Source organism: Vipera ursinii (genome assembly GCF_947247035.1).
Source record: "Vipera ursinii genome assembly, chromosome: 1".
In the NCBI taxonomy this organism is placed as follows: Eukaryota; Metazoa; Chordata; class Lepidosauria; order Squamata; family Viperidae; genus Vipera; species Vipera ursinii.
In genome coordinates this window covers 73,791,538-73,809,813 of record NC_139512.1, presented here as the reverse complement: position 1 = coordinate 73,809,813, position 18,276 = coordinate 73,791,538, and the positions used below count along the sequence as shown (strand labels likewise).

The following is an 18,276-nucleotide window of genomic DNA, read 5'->3' as shown; positions in this document are numbered from 1 at the left end:
AACATGGGAGTACCGGGAAACTCCCAAGACAACTCTCGCGGCCGCATTCTGCACCAGTTGGAGCCTCCGAGTGGTCTTCAAGGGAAGCCCCATGTAGAGAGCATTACAGTAGTCAAGGCGAGAGGTCACGAGCGCATGAGTGACCGTACACAGGGCATCCCGGTCCAGATAGGGCCGCAACTGGCGCACCAGGCGAACCTGGGCGAAAGCCCCCCTAGTCACGGCCACTATATGATCTTCCAGAGTAAGCCGTGAATCTAGGAGGACTCCCAAGTTGCGAGCCCTATCCACGGGGGGTAAGAGCTCACCCCCCCATAGAAAGAGATGGAACATTTTGAATGTCCCGGGATGCCGGAATGTACAGCCACTCAGTCTTGTCAGGGTTGAGTTGAAGTCTGTTCCTCCCCATCCAGACCCGAACCGCCTCCAGGCAACGGGACATCACAGCGAGGGCATCACTGGGGTGGTTTGGGGTCGAAAAGAAAAGTTGGGTATCATCGGCATATTGATGATACCCAACTCCAAAACCACGAATGATCTCACTCAGCGGTTTCATGTAGATGTTGAACAGGAGAGGCGAGAGAACCGACCCCTGAGGAACTCCACAAACGAGAGACCTAGAGGCCGATCTCTGCCCCCCTGCCAACACCGACTGCGAGCGTCCCAGGAGATAGGAGGAGAACCACTGAAGAACCGTGCCTCCCACTCCCAATCCCCTGAGGCGCCGCAGCAAGATACCATGGTCGATGGTATCGCAAGCCGCCGAGAGGTCTAATAGGACTAGGACAGAGGAATATCCCCTATCCCGAGCCCTCCAGAGATCATTCACCAGAGCGACCAATGCCGTCTCCGTGCTGTACCCGGGCCTGAAACCCGATTGGTAGGGGTCCAAATAATCCGCTTCATCCAGGACCAGAGGGAGCTGATGCGCCACCACACTCTCAACAACCTTCGCAAGAAAGCGAAGGTTGGAGACTGGACAAAAGTTGTTCAAAACAGCTGGGTCCAAGGCAGGCTTCTTGAGGAGAGGTCTCACCACCGCCTCCTTCAAGATGGTGGGGAAATAACCCTCACTCAAAGAAGCAGATATAACCACCTGGAGCCAGCCTCGTGTCCTCTCCCTAGCTGCATAAACCAGCCAGGAAGGGCACGGGTCCAACAAACATGTGGTGGAGCTCAGCCTCCCCATAATCCTGTCCACTTCATCAGGGGTCACAGAATCAAACTCTTCCCAGGTAACATTGACAAGACCGCCCGTGTCCTGATCGCCAGACTCTGCCCAGCTGGAGTCCAAACCGGTCCGAATCCGAGCGATTTTATCCGACAGATGTTGACTAAATTCCTCGGCACGACCCTGCAAGGGATCCTCCCTCACCTCCTGATTAAGAAGTGAGCGAGTCACCCTAAACAGGGCGGCCGGGCGATTATCTGCGGACGCGATGAGGGTGGAGAAGTAATTACACCTCGCCACCCTCATCGCTGCGAGATAAGACCTAATATAGGTTCTTAACCGCAACCGGTCGGGTTTGGATCGGCTAGACCTCCAGCAGCTCTCTAGGCCCCGTTTCCGGCGCTTCATCTCCCGGAGCTCCGCGGAGAACCATGGAGCTCGCTGGGATCTGCACCGGGTCAGGGGCCGCAAGGGTACAACCCGGTCAAGTACCTCAGTGGCTGCCCTTTCCCAGGCTTCCACTAAGGCATCCGCCGAGTTGTGAGCAATGGAGGCAGGTGGGGACCCCAGCGCCGCTTGGAATCTATCAGGATCCATTAAGCGTCTGGGGCGGTACCATCTAATTGGCTCCATACCCCCACGGCGGGGGGTGGCAAAACGGAAGACCAGCCGCAGGAGGTGATGATCGGTCCATGACAGGGGCATAATAAATGGAAAGCCCCCACCAAGATCATCCAACCACCGTCTAGATAAAAAAATCAGGTCAAGGGTGTGGCCTCCCTCATGAGTTGGTTCAGAAATTACTTGCGTCAGGTCCATGGCCGTCATGGAAGCCATGAACTCCCGAGCTAGCTCAGATGAACCTCCCAGGGATGGTAGATTGAAGTCTCCCAAAACTATAAGTTTGGGAAACTCAACCACCAACCCCGAGAGGATATCGAGCAGCTCGGGCAGGGCTGCCGCTGTGCGACTAGGCGAAATGTACACCAGCAGCAAGCCCAACTGCGCCCCAGAACCAAATCTCACAAAGAGAGACTCACACCCGACTATCTGAGAAACGGTGGTCTCCCGCGGACATAAGGTCTCCCTAATAATGACCGCCACTCCCCCACCCCTACCATGAGCTCGTGGCCGGTGTAGCACCCGGAAGCCTGGTGGGCAGAGGTCAACCAAAGGGACCCCACCCTCTGGGCCCAACCAAGTCTCCGTGATGCAAGCCAGATTGTGAGTTTGTAGTCCCACCTTGGGTGTGAAGTCAGTTGTTTGACCTTGAGCTAGTCACATTCGCTGAGCACTAGGAAGTAGGTGGTGGTAAACTACTTCTGAAATCTTGCCAAGAAAGCTATAGGAACCTGTCCATGCTGTCTCTGAGAATTGGACATAACTGAATGGAAGAAAATATGTATAATTTACCATAATTATGTTTTTATTAAGTATTGTGTTTTAAGCTTTTATTATTCTTTGGTTGCTTTTATTGTAATTCTGGTCTGTTGTAATCTACCATTATATGTGCCATGATTAAAATATATGTGCCCTGTCATATGTGATTCTTCTGAAATGCAAGTATTTGTGTACATGCTTACCTAAAGAACATACTTTTAAATAGTTTTCTATTGAATATTGTTTTGTGCAGATTTTCTACATAAGATAATAATGCACATATTTTTGTTTAGAAAATTGCATCAGAATACAGAAAATGTGATTGTTTGTTTGTTTATTAAATTGTTAAGTTTATTTGCCACCTCTTGCTGTGGGGCTACTCTAGTTGGCTTACAATAATAAAAACAGAAAATGAAAAGAAATATAACAGTAACAAAATCATGGAACAGTGGAATCAACAATGAAAAAGAATACAATGAGAATACAGCAATATGAGAATAAAAGATGGGCAGATAGGGAAGCAGGTAAAAGAGGCAGAGTGGGGTTTGTTATCAGTATAGTAGGCACCTACATTGTGGTACTCCTGGATTGGGTCCCCAGGCTGACAGGTGTTCATGTTCTTACAGAAGGATGGGAGGATGGAGGCAGATCTCAACTTGGAGGGTAGGATTATTGAAGATTAACTGCATATTCCTTTCTGGATTTATTATTACATTGGGGAATTTGAGACCCTAGAGCTTGTTATTTTTATGTTGGGCTATACTAAATCTCAAAAAAAGTTTCTCATGCTATTTTTGATTTCTGCTGTACTTGCTCTATTCTGCCAGCTTGTCTCAGTTGACTATGAATCTGAATATGAAAGTAGATACTGATAAATTTTTACTATTTATTTTCCTCTCTAAGCTTGCTGTGCCCAACTAAAGATGTTTAGAATGAACTAAAGGAATATATCATAGTTCTTACCTTTTTTGCATCCCAATCGAGGTTGTTTTCATAGTGTTCCCATTTGATAAAATGGGCCTGCTTCATTCCAACCTGACTGTTCCAAAGATGCAAGGGATTGGAGGTTATTAAATTTGATTCCTTCATTTTAAATGGGTGAGAAGGATTGTGCCCATTAGAACAGATGTGGGGCCACCCTGTTTTCCTTGTCTCCTCAATCGTAATCTGTTAAAATGACTTTCTTTTCAACTGTCAATCACCAAGAGAATGATCCTCTCCAACTCATTGTGAAATTAGTTATAAAAACCTGTATTCATTGGTTACATTACCAAGCCAATGCTTACAAGAAAAAGAATTTGAAAATTACATCATGTAAGGATATGAAGAGATCAATCTTTTCCTTAATTCAGATGAAGTTTTATTACTTTGGGATTCTATTTGTACTTAGCTAAGTGTTTCAGCTACTGAATGCAGTTTCCAGCTCCTAATTCATAGTATCTAGGAGGGTTTCCTTACTAAATTCCGAGTAAGAATATTAAAGCCAAGTATAACATTTAAGTTCTAATTTATGAATGTATGTAAATCATAACTGAATGAATCTAAGCATTTGGGATTACAGAGCTGATAGCACATAACCATCTACAGAAAGTTTGTCTAATGGAGAGGCTACTTTTGATATGTGTATACCTGGATAGTCCAAATTTGGAAAATTGTATCAAAATGTGGATGAGATAACATTATTTTATATTGAACTAAATTGTTCAGTAAGTGGTATTCATCCTGTGTACAATTATAAACAGAAGTGGCAGTTGTATGCCTTCTTCATATTTTATTGTGCTTAAAACAACATGAATAATTATTTCTCTTGTCCTTTTATAGTGGTGTTGTACAATTTTTTTATTTAGACTGCCAGATAATATTTACAAATTGCTCATTCCTCTGACATTGTAATTATCATATTGTAATTTATTATTGGGCTACACATTTTAAAAATTGATTGGTTAATTTCCTAATTGCAATACTAATTCTTGCAGTTTTTAACCAATAATGCAGTTGCATATGTCCATTTAAATTATTTCACACACTTTTATTTTTGCTATAGGATACCAGATGGTTCTATTGATCAGGGCCCTGCTGCAGGAAGAGTACATGCTTTAGAAGAACAGCTAATAAAAGCCAAAGAACAGATGGAAAATTACAAACAGCAAACAGGAGATGGTTTGTATAGGAGAACATTTTTTTATATTCAGATTAGTATTCAGTTTTGCAACATGTGTCCCATTTATAGAATTAATGTTAACTACTCTTCACTTTCTTTATTTTATTAGTGAGCTTTGGAAAAGACCATGAAATACTAAGAAGAAGGATTGAAAATGGAGTCAAGGAATTTTGGTTTTTTCTCCAGAGTGAGCTGAAGAAATTAAAAAACTTGGAAGGAAATGAATTGCATAAACATATTGATGAACTTCTGTTTAACTTGGGTGATCATGAAAGGTACTAGTAGTTGTTATTAAATATTTGTTGCAGTTTCAAACTTGTTTAAAATGAGTAACTTTATAAACCAGTGTTTCTTAAAGTCCTGGGGCCTTCTGAATGGTCTACAAAATCAATTATTTGCCAGCCTATGTTGAAAAATAATACAATATTAAAATCCCATTGAACAATTGTGAGAAGCGATAATAGCAGCGAAAGAATCAATTTTAATTTTTAATATGGTAAACATCAATAAATAGTGTCTGTTATGTTTCGGGTTCAGACGAGCAGGAAAGACGCCAGGCAGATGAGTACAGAAGAATAGTTGCTTTATTCATAACTTTAACTGTACTAAGGGTTAGGGATATCCATGCAGTCTTTATATAGTCTCCCAAAGTCTGAACAACCAATCAGATTGAACCCATCATTCCTGCCAAGTTGACTGCAGCCTGGACTGAAAAGTCCCATCTGTGTTGCTGGAGAACCGTTAGCTTTCCAGCATACACGTGATAAGTTCTTCCCAAAAGCTCAATACATAACACCCCTTCCCCTTTTAAGGAACAGACATTATAACCCTTGACATTTAAGGATTATGATTCACTCCTGACCTCCAATATTTAATTGAATGTTTGACCCCATTCAAGGTAGAATAATCATAACGTGACCTTCACGGACATGCAATGTATAGGTTGCATCCAATGAGACTAAGACAGTTTTACTGTTCTGCCAGTAGTATCGCACTACCTAATAGTGTATACTGGACTACAAAGAGATTAAAGAACGTCTTACTGAAAAGACTCTCTCAGTTAATCCCCTTTCAGTATGCAAATACAACCTATTACATGTTGATTAACAAAATCCAAAAAACAATGGGCATGCTCACAAGCTGGTAAACCATTTACAATACTTTGTCTTATTTAACAATATAGTCAGCAAGGTATGCAGGTGGCCTGTGAGGCCGTGAGGAATGTCTTTGAGTTCCACCCACTTGGTGGTCTACCAACTTATCTGGCTTGCCAGGTGTGTTCATGCTCTCCTGTGCTGGAGAATCTGAGGATGGAGGATTGCTCTGGCTGGCCTCAGAGTCAAAATTTGAAGCAGAGTGAGCACAGTGGTCACTGGAGTTTGGCTGATCCGACTGATCAGGGGTTCCATGTTGCACCTCCGTGCTGTCTTGGTCCTCTTCAGACTCGAAACCTGCTGTGTGCTGAAAACACTGATAGGTAGGATAAGAGCTAGCCTGTGTGCCAGCTTGATAACTACGAGAGGGACTAGTACCTCCATACTCACTTAGTGACCGTTCTGGAAATCTCTTCCTTGGTTGGCCCACATGCCATCTTACCAGACGCCCTCCCTCCACCCCTACTGTGTATGATGGGGCCCTGATTTGTCAACCACCTTCCCCGGTACCCACAAATGTCCCGGCCCATAATTTCTGGTCCAGACCAAGTCACCAGGTTGTAGCCCCCTCGGGGGTTTGGGTTGAGCAGCATCTGACGCCACTCTGTCTGGATGGAGTCTGTCCAGCTTAGTGATGAGGTGTCTACCCCAGCGAAGCTCCGCAGGACTTTTTCCTGTGGCTGTACAAGGTGTGGAGTGTTGACAAAGTAGAAAGTCTGCTAGTCTGAGGTGCCACTCACCTGTGATGATGTGCTTGAGTGCATCTTTGGTCGTTCTCACCATTCGTTCTGCTTGTCCATTCGACGATGGGTGGAATGGTGCAGATGTGGCATGTCTGATCATGTTTGCTCTGAGGAAAGCCTGAAACTCAGCAGCTGTAAATTGAGCCCCATTATCTGAAACCATGACATCAGGTAGCCCATGTGTAGCAAAAAGTTTCCTCAGCACCTGGATGGTCCTAGCAGTAGTCATATTGGGGACTGGAACTACTTCCAGCTGTTTTGAGTGGCTATCCACTACAACTAAGAATAGCTGTCCTTGAAAAGGCCCAACGTAATGAATATGAATCCTGGACCAGGGCGTGTGAGTTGCCTCCCATCTATGGACAGGTGCCTGAGGCATTTCAGCTCTTGACCTTTGGCAGATATAGCAACCATGTACCTGCTCCTCAACAGCCTTATCTAAACCAGGCCACCACAGGTAGCTTCTAGCTAATGCTTTCATGCGCACTATACCAGGGTATCCCTCATGCAAGGACTGTAGTACTCTATCCCTCAAAACTGAGGGAATAATAACTCTATTACCCCATAACAAACATCCTTTGTGTGCAGATAACTCATGCCTCCTGATAAAATAACCCTGGAATTCAGGCCCTGTACTTCTGTCTTGCCATCCCGTGAATACCCACGACAATACTTTGCTTAGAATTCTATCTGTAGCAGTTTCAGCAGCAATGTCCCCAGCATGGAGGGGGAATTCAGGTAAATCCTGTATGGACAGTATTTGTGCAGCAGGGACTAGATCAGGATCCATAAGAGGTAAGGGTAGCCTACTGAGGCCATCTGCATGGCCCATTTCCTTTCCAGGTTTGTGAATCATCTTGAAATTATAAGCAGACAAAACTATGGACCACCTGAGCATTCTAGGTGATAATATGTGGGGGGTTTGCTTATCTGTTGTGAATAAGCCCAAAAGAGGTTTTGTGATCAGTAAACAGTGAATTTCCTTCCATATAAATAATCATGGAATTTTTTGACCCCAGCCACTATGGCTAAGGCTTCCTTATCAATTTGTGCATAATTTCTTTCAGCAACAGATAAGGTTCTAGAATAGTATGCTATGGGGACTTGCTTCCCATTTTTTTCTAAGTGGCTTAGAACAGCTCCCACTCCATAGGGAGATGTATCACAAGCAATGCAAACAGGTTTAGATTCAATATAATGTGTGACAGTAGATTTGTCTGATAACAGGCCCTTAAGGTCCTGAAAACTCCTCTCATGTACATTGGTCCAATTCCAGACAGCCTTCTTATCAAGCAGCCAGTGGAGGGGCTCTGCTATGGCTGCCTTATGAGGCAGAAATGTATGATAAAAATTCAATAAACCCCAAAATGCTTGTACTTCTGCTTTATTCTTGGGACTAGGAGCCAATTTGATGGCCTTTACCTTTGATTCTGCAGGGTGGATTCCACTGGCATCTATACGGAATCCCCAAAACTCTGTTGCAGTGACCCCTATACTGCATTTGTTTCTTTTCAATTTAAGACCCGCGTTGCGTAGCTTGTGCAATACAGCCGTGAGCCTACTAGCCAAAATCTATTCAGATTCTCCTGCGATGAGAACAACATCAAAGTATGGGCAAACACCCTGAATGCCCTTAAGTGTGCGTTCCATAATTTCTTGAAATATGCCTGGTGCTACGCTTACGCCAAACTGCAGCCGTTTGACCTTGAAAGCTCCTTTGTGTGTGACTGTAGTTTGAGCCGCTGCTGTGGCCTCGTCTACTGGCAGCTGCTGGTACGCCTGCGCCAAATCGAGCTTAGCGAAAATGGCGCCTCCCTGTAAAGAGGCGAGAATATGGCTGACTATTGGAACCGGGTAAGCATGCTGGTTTAAATCTTTGTTTAGGGTGCACTTATAGTCCACGCAAATACGAACTTCTCCATTTGGCTTAAGTGGGGTAACGATAGGGGTTTACCATTCCCCCCCTTCAACAGGCTGCAACACTCCTTGTTCCACTAATTTATCTATTTCTGCTTCGATTTTGTGTTTTAATGCAAGCGGAACTCTTCTTGGTTTTATTCTGATTGGCATTACATTAGGGTCTAATTTAAATGAAATAGGCGGCCCTGTGTAAGTTCCCAACTTAGAATCGAACACATCTGCAAATTCCTCACACACAGTTCTGAGGTCAATACTTTGTGTTCGATTTATGCCTGTTATCTGGATTCCCAATGACTCAAACCAGTCAAGTCCTATCAGACTTGTTCATTGGCCTTCTACCACTACGACATCCAGGTGCCCTAGAAACTTTTTAAATTTTACTGACAGGGTGGCCTCCCCCTTGATTTTAACATGGGCTTTCTGAAAGTTGGTCAGAATAATGCTTGAGGGCCTCAATTTCACCCAGTGATTGCTGCGGCTGCAAACAGTTAAATGTCTCATGCGAAATGATCGAGACTGCTGAGCCAGAGTCTAATTCCATGTTACATGGAATACCTTGTAATTCGATTGAAAGTTTAAGCTTGGATTTAAGGGGACGTCGAGCCCCTGTGCGGCAGATACTCCTCCGGCTTTTAAAACCCCCCACACTGGTTGGACCCTGGGCCCCAGTACCTCTCCTTGTCGGCTCCCCCGACTGCTGCTTGTGTTGACCGTCTCTTTGACGAGCTCGGCATACAACCGCGATGTGTCCAGTCCTTCCACAGGCCTGACACCTGGCCATCCGGAACCTGCAGTTCACACGGGCATGGTTGTCGCCACAACCCATGCATCTAGGGAAGAGAACTGCCTTATAATTGTTCTCTTTTTGTTGAAGTCTGCGTTCTTGTGTTCCTGCTTGCTTCTGTAGCTTGTCTATCTCTGTCTCTTCCTCTACTGTGGTTTTGCCACCATATTTTGTGACCTCGTGGTGGATTGATTCTTCTGTTTTGAGAGGTTTGGTGGTTTGCACTACTTGTACTGCACCTCCGGCTACTTCGTCAGCCATTATTTCGTCTTGTGCCTCCAACAGTGTTACATTTGGTTTTGCAAATAGTCTCTGTTGGAGGGCTTTATCGTGAAGGCCGCATACTAACCAATCCCTAAGGCGTTCTTCCAGGTTGGAGAATTTGCAAAGACGCGCGGCCTGGCGCAGGACTGCGATGAAATCCGATGCCGTTTCTCCTGGGCGTTGCACTCTCTGATCAAATTTGAATCTCCATGCCATTTTGGATATTCTCGGTTTAAAATGTGCATTCAACTTTTGCTTGAGGTTGGCAAACGATACTGACTCTATCGGCGTGGGGGCAAATAGGCTCTCCACTAGATCAAACATTGCAGGTCCGCATATGCAGAGCAGTGTTGCCGCCTTGAGGCCTTCTTCAGCGATTTGATTTGCCCGTAGGTAATTTTCGATCTGCCTGAGGTACGACGGCCACTCTTTGGGGTGGCGAATGTCGAACTCTCAGAGCTTGCCAACCTTTGGCATCTTGTCAACTCCTGCATTCTGGATCCTGCTTCACGAGCTCAGACGGGTAATTCTGAGCGTGTGGCTGCTAGCGTATTAATACTAGCTGGCCAAAAGAGAAGGGGGCGAAAGATGCCTCTTCCCACCAGCATGTAAAGCCGACCCCTTGTGACTTCAGCTCTTTGCGAAGCAGGATCCCATCTTCGTCGCCACTGTTATGTTTCGGGTTTGGACGAGCAGGAAAGATGCCAGGCAGATGAGTACAGAAGAATAGTTGCTTTATTCATAACTTTAACTGTACTGAGGGTTAGGGGTATCCATGCAGTCTTTATATATTCTCCCATAGTCTGAACAACCAATCAGATTGAACCCATCATTCCCACCAAGTTGACTGCAGCCTGGACTGGAAAGTCCCATCTGTATTGCTGGATAACCGTTAGCTTTCCAGCATACACCTGATAAGGTCTTCCCAAAAGCTCAATACATAACAGTGCCCATACAAACAAAAGCTCTTTTTGGAGCTACCATCTGTCTATTTATATGCTACTAAAACTCTCCTATCTGTAATCTTTACTTGGGCAAAACAGTGTCTCATAAGGCAAAACTTTTTCAACCAAGGTATATCCAATGATCTAATTTACAGAATCTATCCAAACTCCTGGACCCATGACTTCCATGGAACTGAAATTATGGTTTTAGGTTTAGGTTTTATTAAATTTTTATACCGCCCTTCTCCCGAAGGACTCAGGGCGGTGAACAGGGCATATCATAAAACTGCAAAAATACAAAAGTTAAAAAAGAATTAAATTATTGCCCACAGTAAAAACAATAGAAAATATATATAAATATTAAAACCCTAAGTAACTCCCCATCAGGCCAGGCCAGCTTGTTCAAATAAATGGGTCTTTAACCCGCGCCGGAAGGAGCGGAGATCCGGTGCCATCCGGAGCTCAACCGGCAGCTGATTCCACAAAGCCGGAGCGCCCACAAAGAAGGCCCTCCCCCTGGGGGCCACCAGCCGACATTCTCTGACTGGAGGCAGAGACATAAATTTATGACATAAATTTCATAGATCAGTTAATTAGAAAATATGAAATTAACTGGGAAACTATTATATTATATGAAAAATACCCTGTATTTTAACAGAACGTAACATATAGAATGCAGTGGTTTTTAAAACAAATTTTTGTACCTTACAGGTGAAACTCGAAAAATTAGAATATCGTGCAAAAGTTCATTTATTTCAGTAATGCAACTTAAAAGGGGAAACTAATATACGGTATGTGATAGACTCATTACATGCAAAGCAAGATAGTTCAAGCCGTGATTTGTCATGATTGTGATGATTATGGCATACAGCTCATGAAAACCCCAAATCCACAATCTCAGAAAATTAGAATATTGTGAAAAGGTGCAATATTCTAGGCTCAAAGTGTCCCACTCTAATCAGCTAATTAAGCCATAACACCTGCAAAGGGTTCCTGAGCCTTTAAATGGTCTCTCAGTCTGGTTCCGTAGGAATCACAATCATGGGGAAGACTGCTGACCTGACAGTTGTGCAGAAAACCATCATTGACACCCTCCATAAGGAGGGAAAGCCTCAAAAGGAAATTGCAAAAGAAGTTGCATGTTCCCCAAGTGCTGTATCAAAGCACATTAATAGAAAGTTATGTGGAAGGGAAAAGTGTGGAAGGAAAAGGTGCACAAGCAGCAGGGATGACCGCAGCCTGGAGAGGATTGTCAGGAAAAGGCCATTCAAAAGTGTTGGGGACTTTCACAAGGAGTGGACTGAGGCTGGAGTCAGTGCATCAAGAGCCACCACACACAGACAGATCCTGGACATGGGCTTCAAATGTCGTATTCCTTTTGTCAAGCCTTATCCTGAACAACAAACAACGTCAGAAGCGTCTTACCTGGGCTCAAGAAAAACAGACCTGGTCTGTTGCTCAGTGGTCCAAAGTCCTCTTTTCTGATGAGAGCAACTTTTGCATCTCATTTGGAAACCAAGGACCCAGAGTCTGGAGGAAGAATGGAGAGGCATACACTGCAAGATGCTTGAAGTCCAGTGTGAAGTTTCCACAGTCTGTGTTGATTTGGGGAGCCATGTCATCTGCTGGTGTTGGTCCACTGTGCTTCATTAAGTCCAGGGTCAACGCAGCCGTCTACCAGGAGATTTTGGAGCACTTCATGCTTCCTTCCGCAGACGAGCTTTATGGGGATGCTGACTTCATTTTCCAGCAGGACTTGGCACCTGCCCACACTGCCAAAAGCACCAAAACCTGGTTCAATGACCGTGGGATTACTGTGCTTGATTGGCCAGCAAACTTGCCTGACCTGAACCCCATAGAGAATCTATGGGGCATTGCCAAGAGAAAGATGAGAGACATGAGACTGAACAATGCAGAAGAGCTGAAGGCCGCTATTGAAGCATCCTGATCTTCCATAACACCTCACCAGTGCCACAGGCTGATAGCTTCCATGCCACACCGCATTGAGGCAGTAATTGCTGCAAAAGGGGCCCAAACCAAGTACTGAGTACATATGCATGCTTATACTTTTCAGAGGTCTGATATTGTTCTATGTACACTCCTTGTTTTATTGATTGCATGTAATATTCTAATTTTCTGAGATTGTGGATTTGGGGTTTTCATGAGCTGGACGCCATAATCATCACAATTATGACAAATCACGGCTTGAACTATCTTGCTTTGCATGTAATGAGTCTATCTCATATATTAGTTTCCCCTTTTAAGTTGCATTACTGAAATAAATGAACTTTTGCACGATATTCTAATTTTTTGAGTTTCACTTGTAGATATAGCAATAAAAGAGCTTCTTATCACAACTACAATTTGGTAAAAGGCTGTTTATGAAAAAATAATTAGTATTCAGTGTAATTTGGTATTTGTTAAAAATTGTATCATTTTTATTTATTTAGCATATGGCATCTACAGAGGTCATACAATCCTTGATATACAACACTAATAAAACACATGCACAAACATAAATATACAGAGATTATAAATTACACAGAGCATCAACATATATGTAAAGTATGTGGACAATACAATAAATGAGATAAAGTATTAAATTAGGGTAAAACCATGATGAAATTGACACAGTATGGCGCCATAGAATCGCAATAGAATAGATGTTATAGTTCAGTATCTAAGGAAGCTAACCATCTAACTGCTTCTGGTGTACTCTCAAAGAGATTGTTCCAGATACCTAGAATTTTTGTAAAGGTATATTCTCAAACTGTATATATTATTTTTTTTAATTTATATATTTAAACAGGTTTTACAAAGATAAATAAAAACCCCACTCAAGGTACAAAAAAGAAGAAAAAACACAGGAAAAGAAATACAGTAGATGAAAAATCACCAACTCATTCTATTGCATATACATGTATACATATACGTATACATACATACATACCGTATATGTCTGTGTATCTCCTATCTATCCATCCATCCATCCATCTATCTCTATCTCTATCTATCTACAAACATATGTGCATATGCATATACATACACAATTTTTTTTAAATAGAACAGTGTGAGATATGAAGATGACGCAGTTGTTTAACATAATTTAACAGTTGATATGGTTATCTGGATTTATATCCAAGGTACATAAATTCCCCATATCACTTTACTGATTGCTATTTTGATTTCTAAGTTCAGTTCAAGGACAGTCTCAGTAGTGCATAAAGCCTTAAGCATTTTACAGGACCATCTATTTAAGCCAGTGTGTCCCATACTCTTATCATTAAATTACTTTTTTCAGATCTTATCAAGTATTTTTTAATACAATTATATGACTTTAATAATAAAAAAGAAATAGTAGAACCGAAAAGGTATACCTTTCCCAAAATAACAGAAAAAAGAGAACACAAACTTTATGTAGAAAGAAAACTATTCAATCCAGTAAATTTTGACTACATGGAATAATACTGATTAATATATTCAATTGCAATTATTTGATTCACAGCCTGAGCAATATGTTGGTATTATTTCTGTAAAATCCTTAATAAAACCATAAGAATGAATAAATGCAGTAAAATATTTAATCACTTGTATTAAAGTATATTCTTCTGCATTACTTATAGCTGTTTTATCACAATTGTTGAGACTTCTTAAATCAAAAATATTTTAACCATAACAGATCACCACTAATATATACTAACTAGATCAACCTATCTGCTAGATAGGGAATCGTTTTCTTCTGAAAGAATATGAATTATAGAATGTATAAAAGAGAAAAGTTCCAGAAAAATAAGTTTAAGTAGAAAACTAAGATAAACTAAAAGACTTTTTAAAGACATTCCTTTTTGTTTAGGTGCCATGTTAGAATAACTTCTATTTCTGAACTATTAGGAGGAAGGAAAATTTTCCTTTCCTTTCCTTATGCTAAGGATGTTTAGAAAGCAAAAAAGTATTTTTGTGGTAATGATTCTGGAGGTAGGTCACTTCTAAGAGATTTTCATTTTCTTTAAAACCTTTGGCACATCTGTTGCAAGTTGTTTGTTGGTTTTCAAACAGATTGAAAACAGATTTTTCAAACAGATTGTTACATGTGATTTGCTTATTCAGCTGTGCTTTTTTAAAAAAAATTCAAATGCCCTGATTTCTGATTCAGTTTAACCAGTAAAGCTTTATCTGTATATAAGTTTTATCTAAAATTTTGTATAGAGTAGGGATACTTTTACAGTGGTGAGGTTTTTTTTCCTAAATTATTCTGAAGCTGTCAGTTGGCTAGGACTTTAGTAAGAAAATAAGAAGAGTCGACATTTGGGAGGGATCCAGAATTATAAATCAGAATATCCATAACAATCTGGAAGGCCTCAAATCCCACTGACAGTAATACTACACATTAGAGAGTACTCTTTTATCCTGGTAAAAATATATATTATAGGGAAAAAATGCCACTGGAGTTGAAGTAAATCTCCTGTTACATTTTTGAGGGGTCAAAACATATTAACTTTCCAGACATTTTAATATCACTGGTTTGCTTTTTCTGTTTTATATGTATCCCCTTTTTCCTTCTCCTTTTAATTTATATCTTACTTTTAACGCTTGTCATATATGTATATATTATACTTTATAAACTATTCAGAACTATTCAAGGAGAGGAAGCATATAAATACAGGTAGTCCTCAAGTTATAACCACCTTTGAGCCCCAAATTTCTATTGCTGAGTGAGACAATCACTGCAGTTGTTAAATGAGTCATGGCAGTTGTTAAGTTAGTAACACAGTTGTAAAGTGAATCTTCCTTCCCCATTGATTTTTATTGTCAGAAGGTTACAAAAGGTCACATGACCTTGAGATTCTGCAACCGTCATAAATATGAGCCAGTTGTCAAGCATCCAAATTTTGATCACATTACCATGGGGATGCTACAGTGGTCATATGTGTGAAAAACAGTCACTTTTTTCAAGGCCATTATAACTTTGAACAGTCACTAAATGAATGATTGTAATAAACATTCATGGGATCTTGATCTACTGTGACTCAAGGCTGATACCTTCTTAGTCCTTTGACAGTTCAGTTTTTAATTTAAGATATTTCTCAGTTATTAAATTATTAAGGAGTTTATTAAATTATTAAAGATTAGTAGGAGTTATGAAAGATATAATTCTGCTTTCTGGAAATTGATACTAAAACTAGAAGTTCTTAGTTTGTTTTGATTGATGGCCTTCTCTGGAATTTAGAGTGCCTGTTGTGGGACTCTTGGCCTCCATTGTAGAGGACTATGGGTATAACCTTACTTGAGGAATGCGGGAAGAAAGAAAATTAAAGGCCACTCCAGTCCTCGAAAAGGGAAAGGCATGAATTTGAAGCAAAACCATCAAAATACTGTAACCTTAACTTGATTCTGTTTGGTATAAACAGAAGGATTTTAATATTTTGTTATTTTGCCCTACAACAATGAAGTAGCATTCCTGTAATTCTTGCATAGATAGTGACCCATTCACCCATTCACAAAATAATGCCATAGTAGCTACGGCCATAGAATATTAATATCCCAGAACAGCAGTACTCAACCTTTCTGGGAACAGGGCCAATTTTGGAAGAAAAATTGTCTTCCACGGACCGGGGAGGGATGGTTTCACATGCAGTCTAGATCCTGTGCATGTGCAGATGAAGCTTCGCTTGCTCACCCACTGCTTTTGCGGCCCAAATCCTAGCATGCCAGGGTCCAATACTGGTCCACAACCTGGGAGTTGGGGACCTCTGTCCTAGAACATGAATTAATTAAACTAATTAATTGTGTAAGAACCTGAGTACATATTCAATACAGACATTGTTTTACAATCTTCCTATTATTTTGCTTGCTTTGACATGTTTCTGATAATGTTGAATATGTGAAGTGTGCATATTTTGTTTTGTTGCCAGTGACTCATTTCACCAATCTGCCCATCAAGAATTCATTCATTATGAATACTCTTTGGAATGGTTAGGAAGAAAAAATATATCATGTGGGAATGTGATTGTTTAATAGAAAAGGAATTCCCATCCATTGTAATGTTACATCTTAAATGTAACTGTGACATTATAGCAATAAAGTGGTAAATATATTTATTCTTATGTTAAGATGGTTTGGCAAGAAATACTTTTACTTTGTTACTGATTTTCCTGATAATTTCAAAGGTTGATTTGGAGTCTCTTTTTTTAACAGGTCAATAATGACAGATCTGTTCTACCTCAGTCAAACTGATGGAGCAGGTGCTTGGCGAGAAAAAGAAGCCAAAGATTTGACAGAGCTAGTGCAGAGGAGAATAACTTACCTTCAGGTAACAATTCTGGGGAAAGACTATATAGGACATCTTAATATAATAATATACTCAAACAGTATTCAAAACTGTTAACTATTTAGAAAGAAGAACCCCATTCAGTAAATAAAATAATACATTTCATTGCTGGAATGAATTTCCCTGTTCCTTCCTCCTCCTTAGTCCAATCTGCTCAAAAATTTCAGGGGACAGTTCAGAGAAGTGTCAGGTATAAATGGAACTAGAGAAGAGAAAGGAGATGTCCCATTGTGTGACCTGATGGCCATTTGTTTAATATTGGATAGAATCTGATATTTGGTTAAAGGATACTCATTTTTTGCATTTCCAGTCCTTTCAATAATAAAAATCAGTATATTAATCTGATTCCTCAAGCATTTATTATTACTTAATCCAAAAAAGTGTCATTTTACAAAGTTCTGAAGCCACTCTGGAAATTTGTATACACAGTTGTTTGTGAATGAATAAATAGGACTGGAAATGCAAAAAAAGAGTATCCTTTAACCAAATATCAGATTCTATAGAAGAGAACTACATCTTACTTATTCTTCATTGACAAAGAGTATATTATTTCATCAAGTACAGTTGTGCAGTGCTTTGGATTCAGATTCAGGAAGGTGTTTTTTGGAGGTAGCATCTATCTGCATTACCCTAAAGCAGCTAAACTTTTTTATGTATTGCATGGCCGCAGCAGAAGACTGTTTGATTCTAGCAAAAAATGCAGTTGCTTTAAAGGTTTGTAAAGAGGAATTCATTTCATGCTTCTATGTGCTTAGAAAAACTTTATCCAAAGCACTGCAGAGCCTATTACCAGATATTCTATGTTTGGTTATATCTTAAGAATTATTCATTTCTTGGGAAGGTTCTGGAATTCCTAGTTCTAAGGAAAGTTTCATTTAGTTTTTTCTGTATTGATGATGATGATAATAATAATAATAATTAATAATAATAATAATAATAATAATAATAAAAGTTGGAAGGGGCCTTGGAAGTCATCTAATCCAACCCCCTGCTCAGGCAGGAAATCCTATACCATTTCAGCCAAATGGCTGTCCAGTCTCTTCTTAAAAACGTCCAGTGTTGGAGTATTCACAGCTTCTGGAGGCAGGTTGTTCCACTGATTAATTGTTCTAACTGTCAGGAAATTTCTTCTTAGTTCTAGGTTGCTTCTGTCTTTGGTTAGTTTCCATACGTTGCTCATCTGAATGTTTATGAAATAGTGCTGCTATTTGAGTTAGATTTTCACAGTGACTTTCCGAGGTAAAATAACTTTTTTCACATTTTTTCTGTAACTCTTAAAACAGTTCAGGAAGCACTTATATATGTTTTAGATGAATTCGGATAATTTAATTGGTAATTAAGCATTTTACTCCAAGCATCTTCATATCTCCAGTTTTGTTTTGTGATAATTTATAAATACATCATAAGAATTGGAGGTGAACACAGAT

The 18,276-nt window shown here is 40.8% G+C and overlaps 1 protein-coding gene across 3 annotated transcripts in view; it reads left to right on the top strand.

Annotated features, from left to right (window-relative positions):
* FUT8 (fucosyltransferase 8) overlaps positions 1-18,276 on the top strand; it is a 119,161-nt gene that overhangs the window by 52,170 nt on the left and 48,715 nt on the right. For all 3 annotated transcript variants that reach the window (XM_083349036.1, XM_083349037.1, XM_083349035.1), the window contains exons 3-5: positions 4,596-4,711; positions 4,822-4,987; positions 16,717-16,831. In XM_083349036.1, coding sequence (XP_083205162.1) covers positions 4,596-4,711; positions 4,822-4,987; positions 16,717-16,831 — 397 coding nt within the window. The remainder of the gene's footprint in view (positions 1-4,595; positions 4,712-4,821; positions 4,988-16,716; positions 16,832-18,276) is intronic.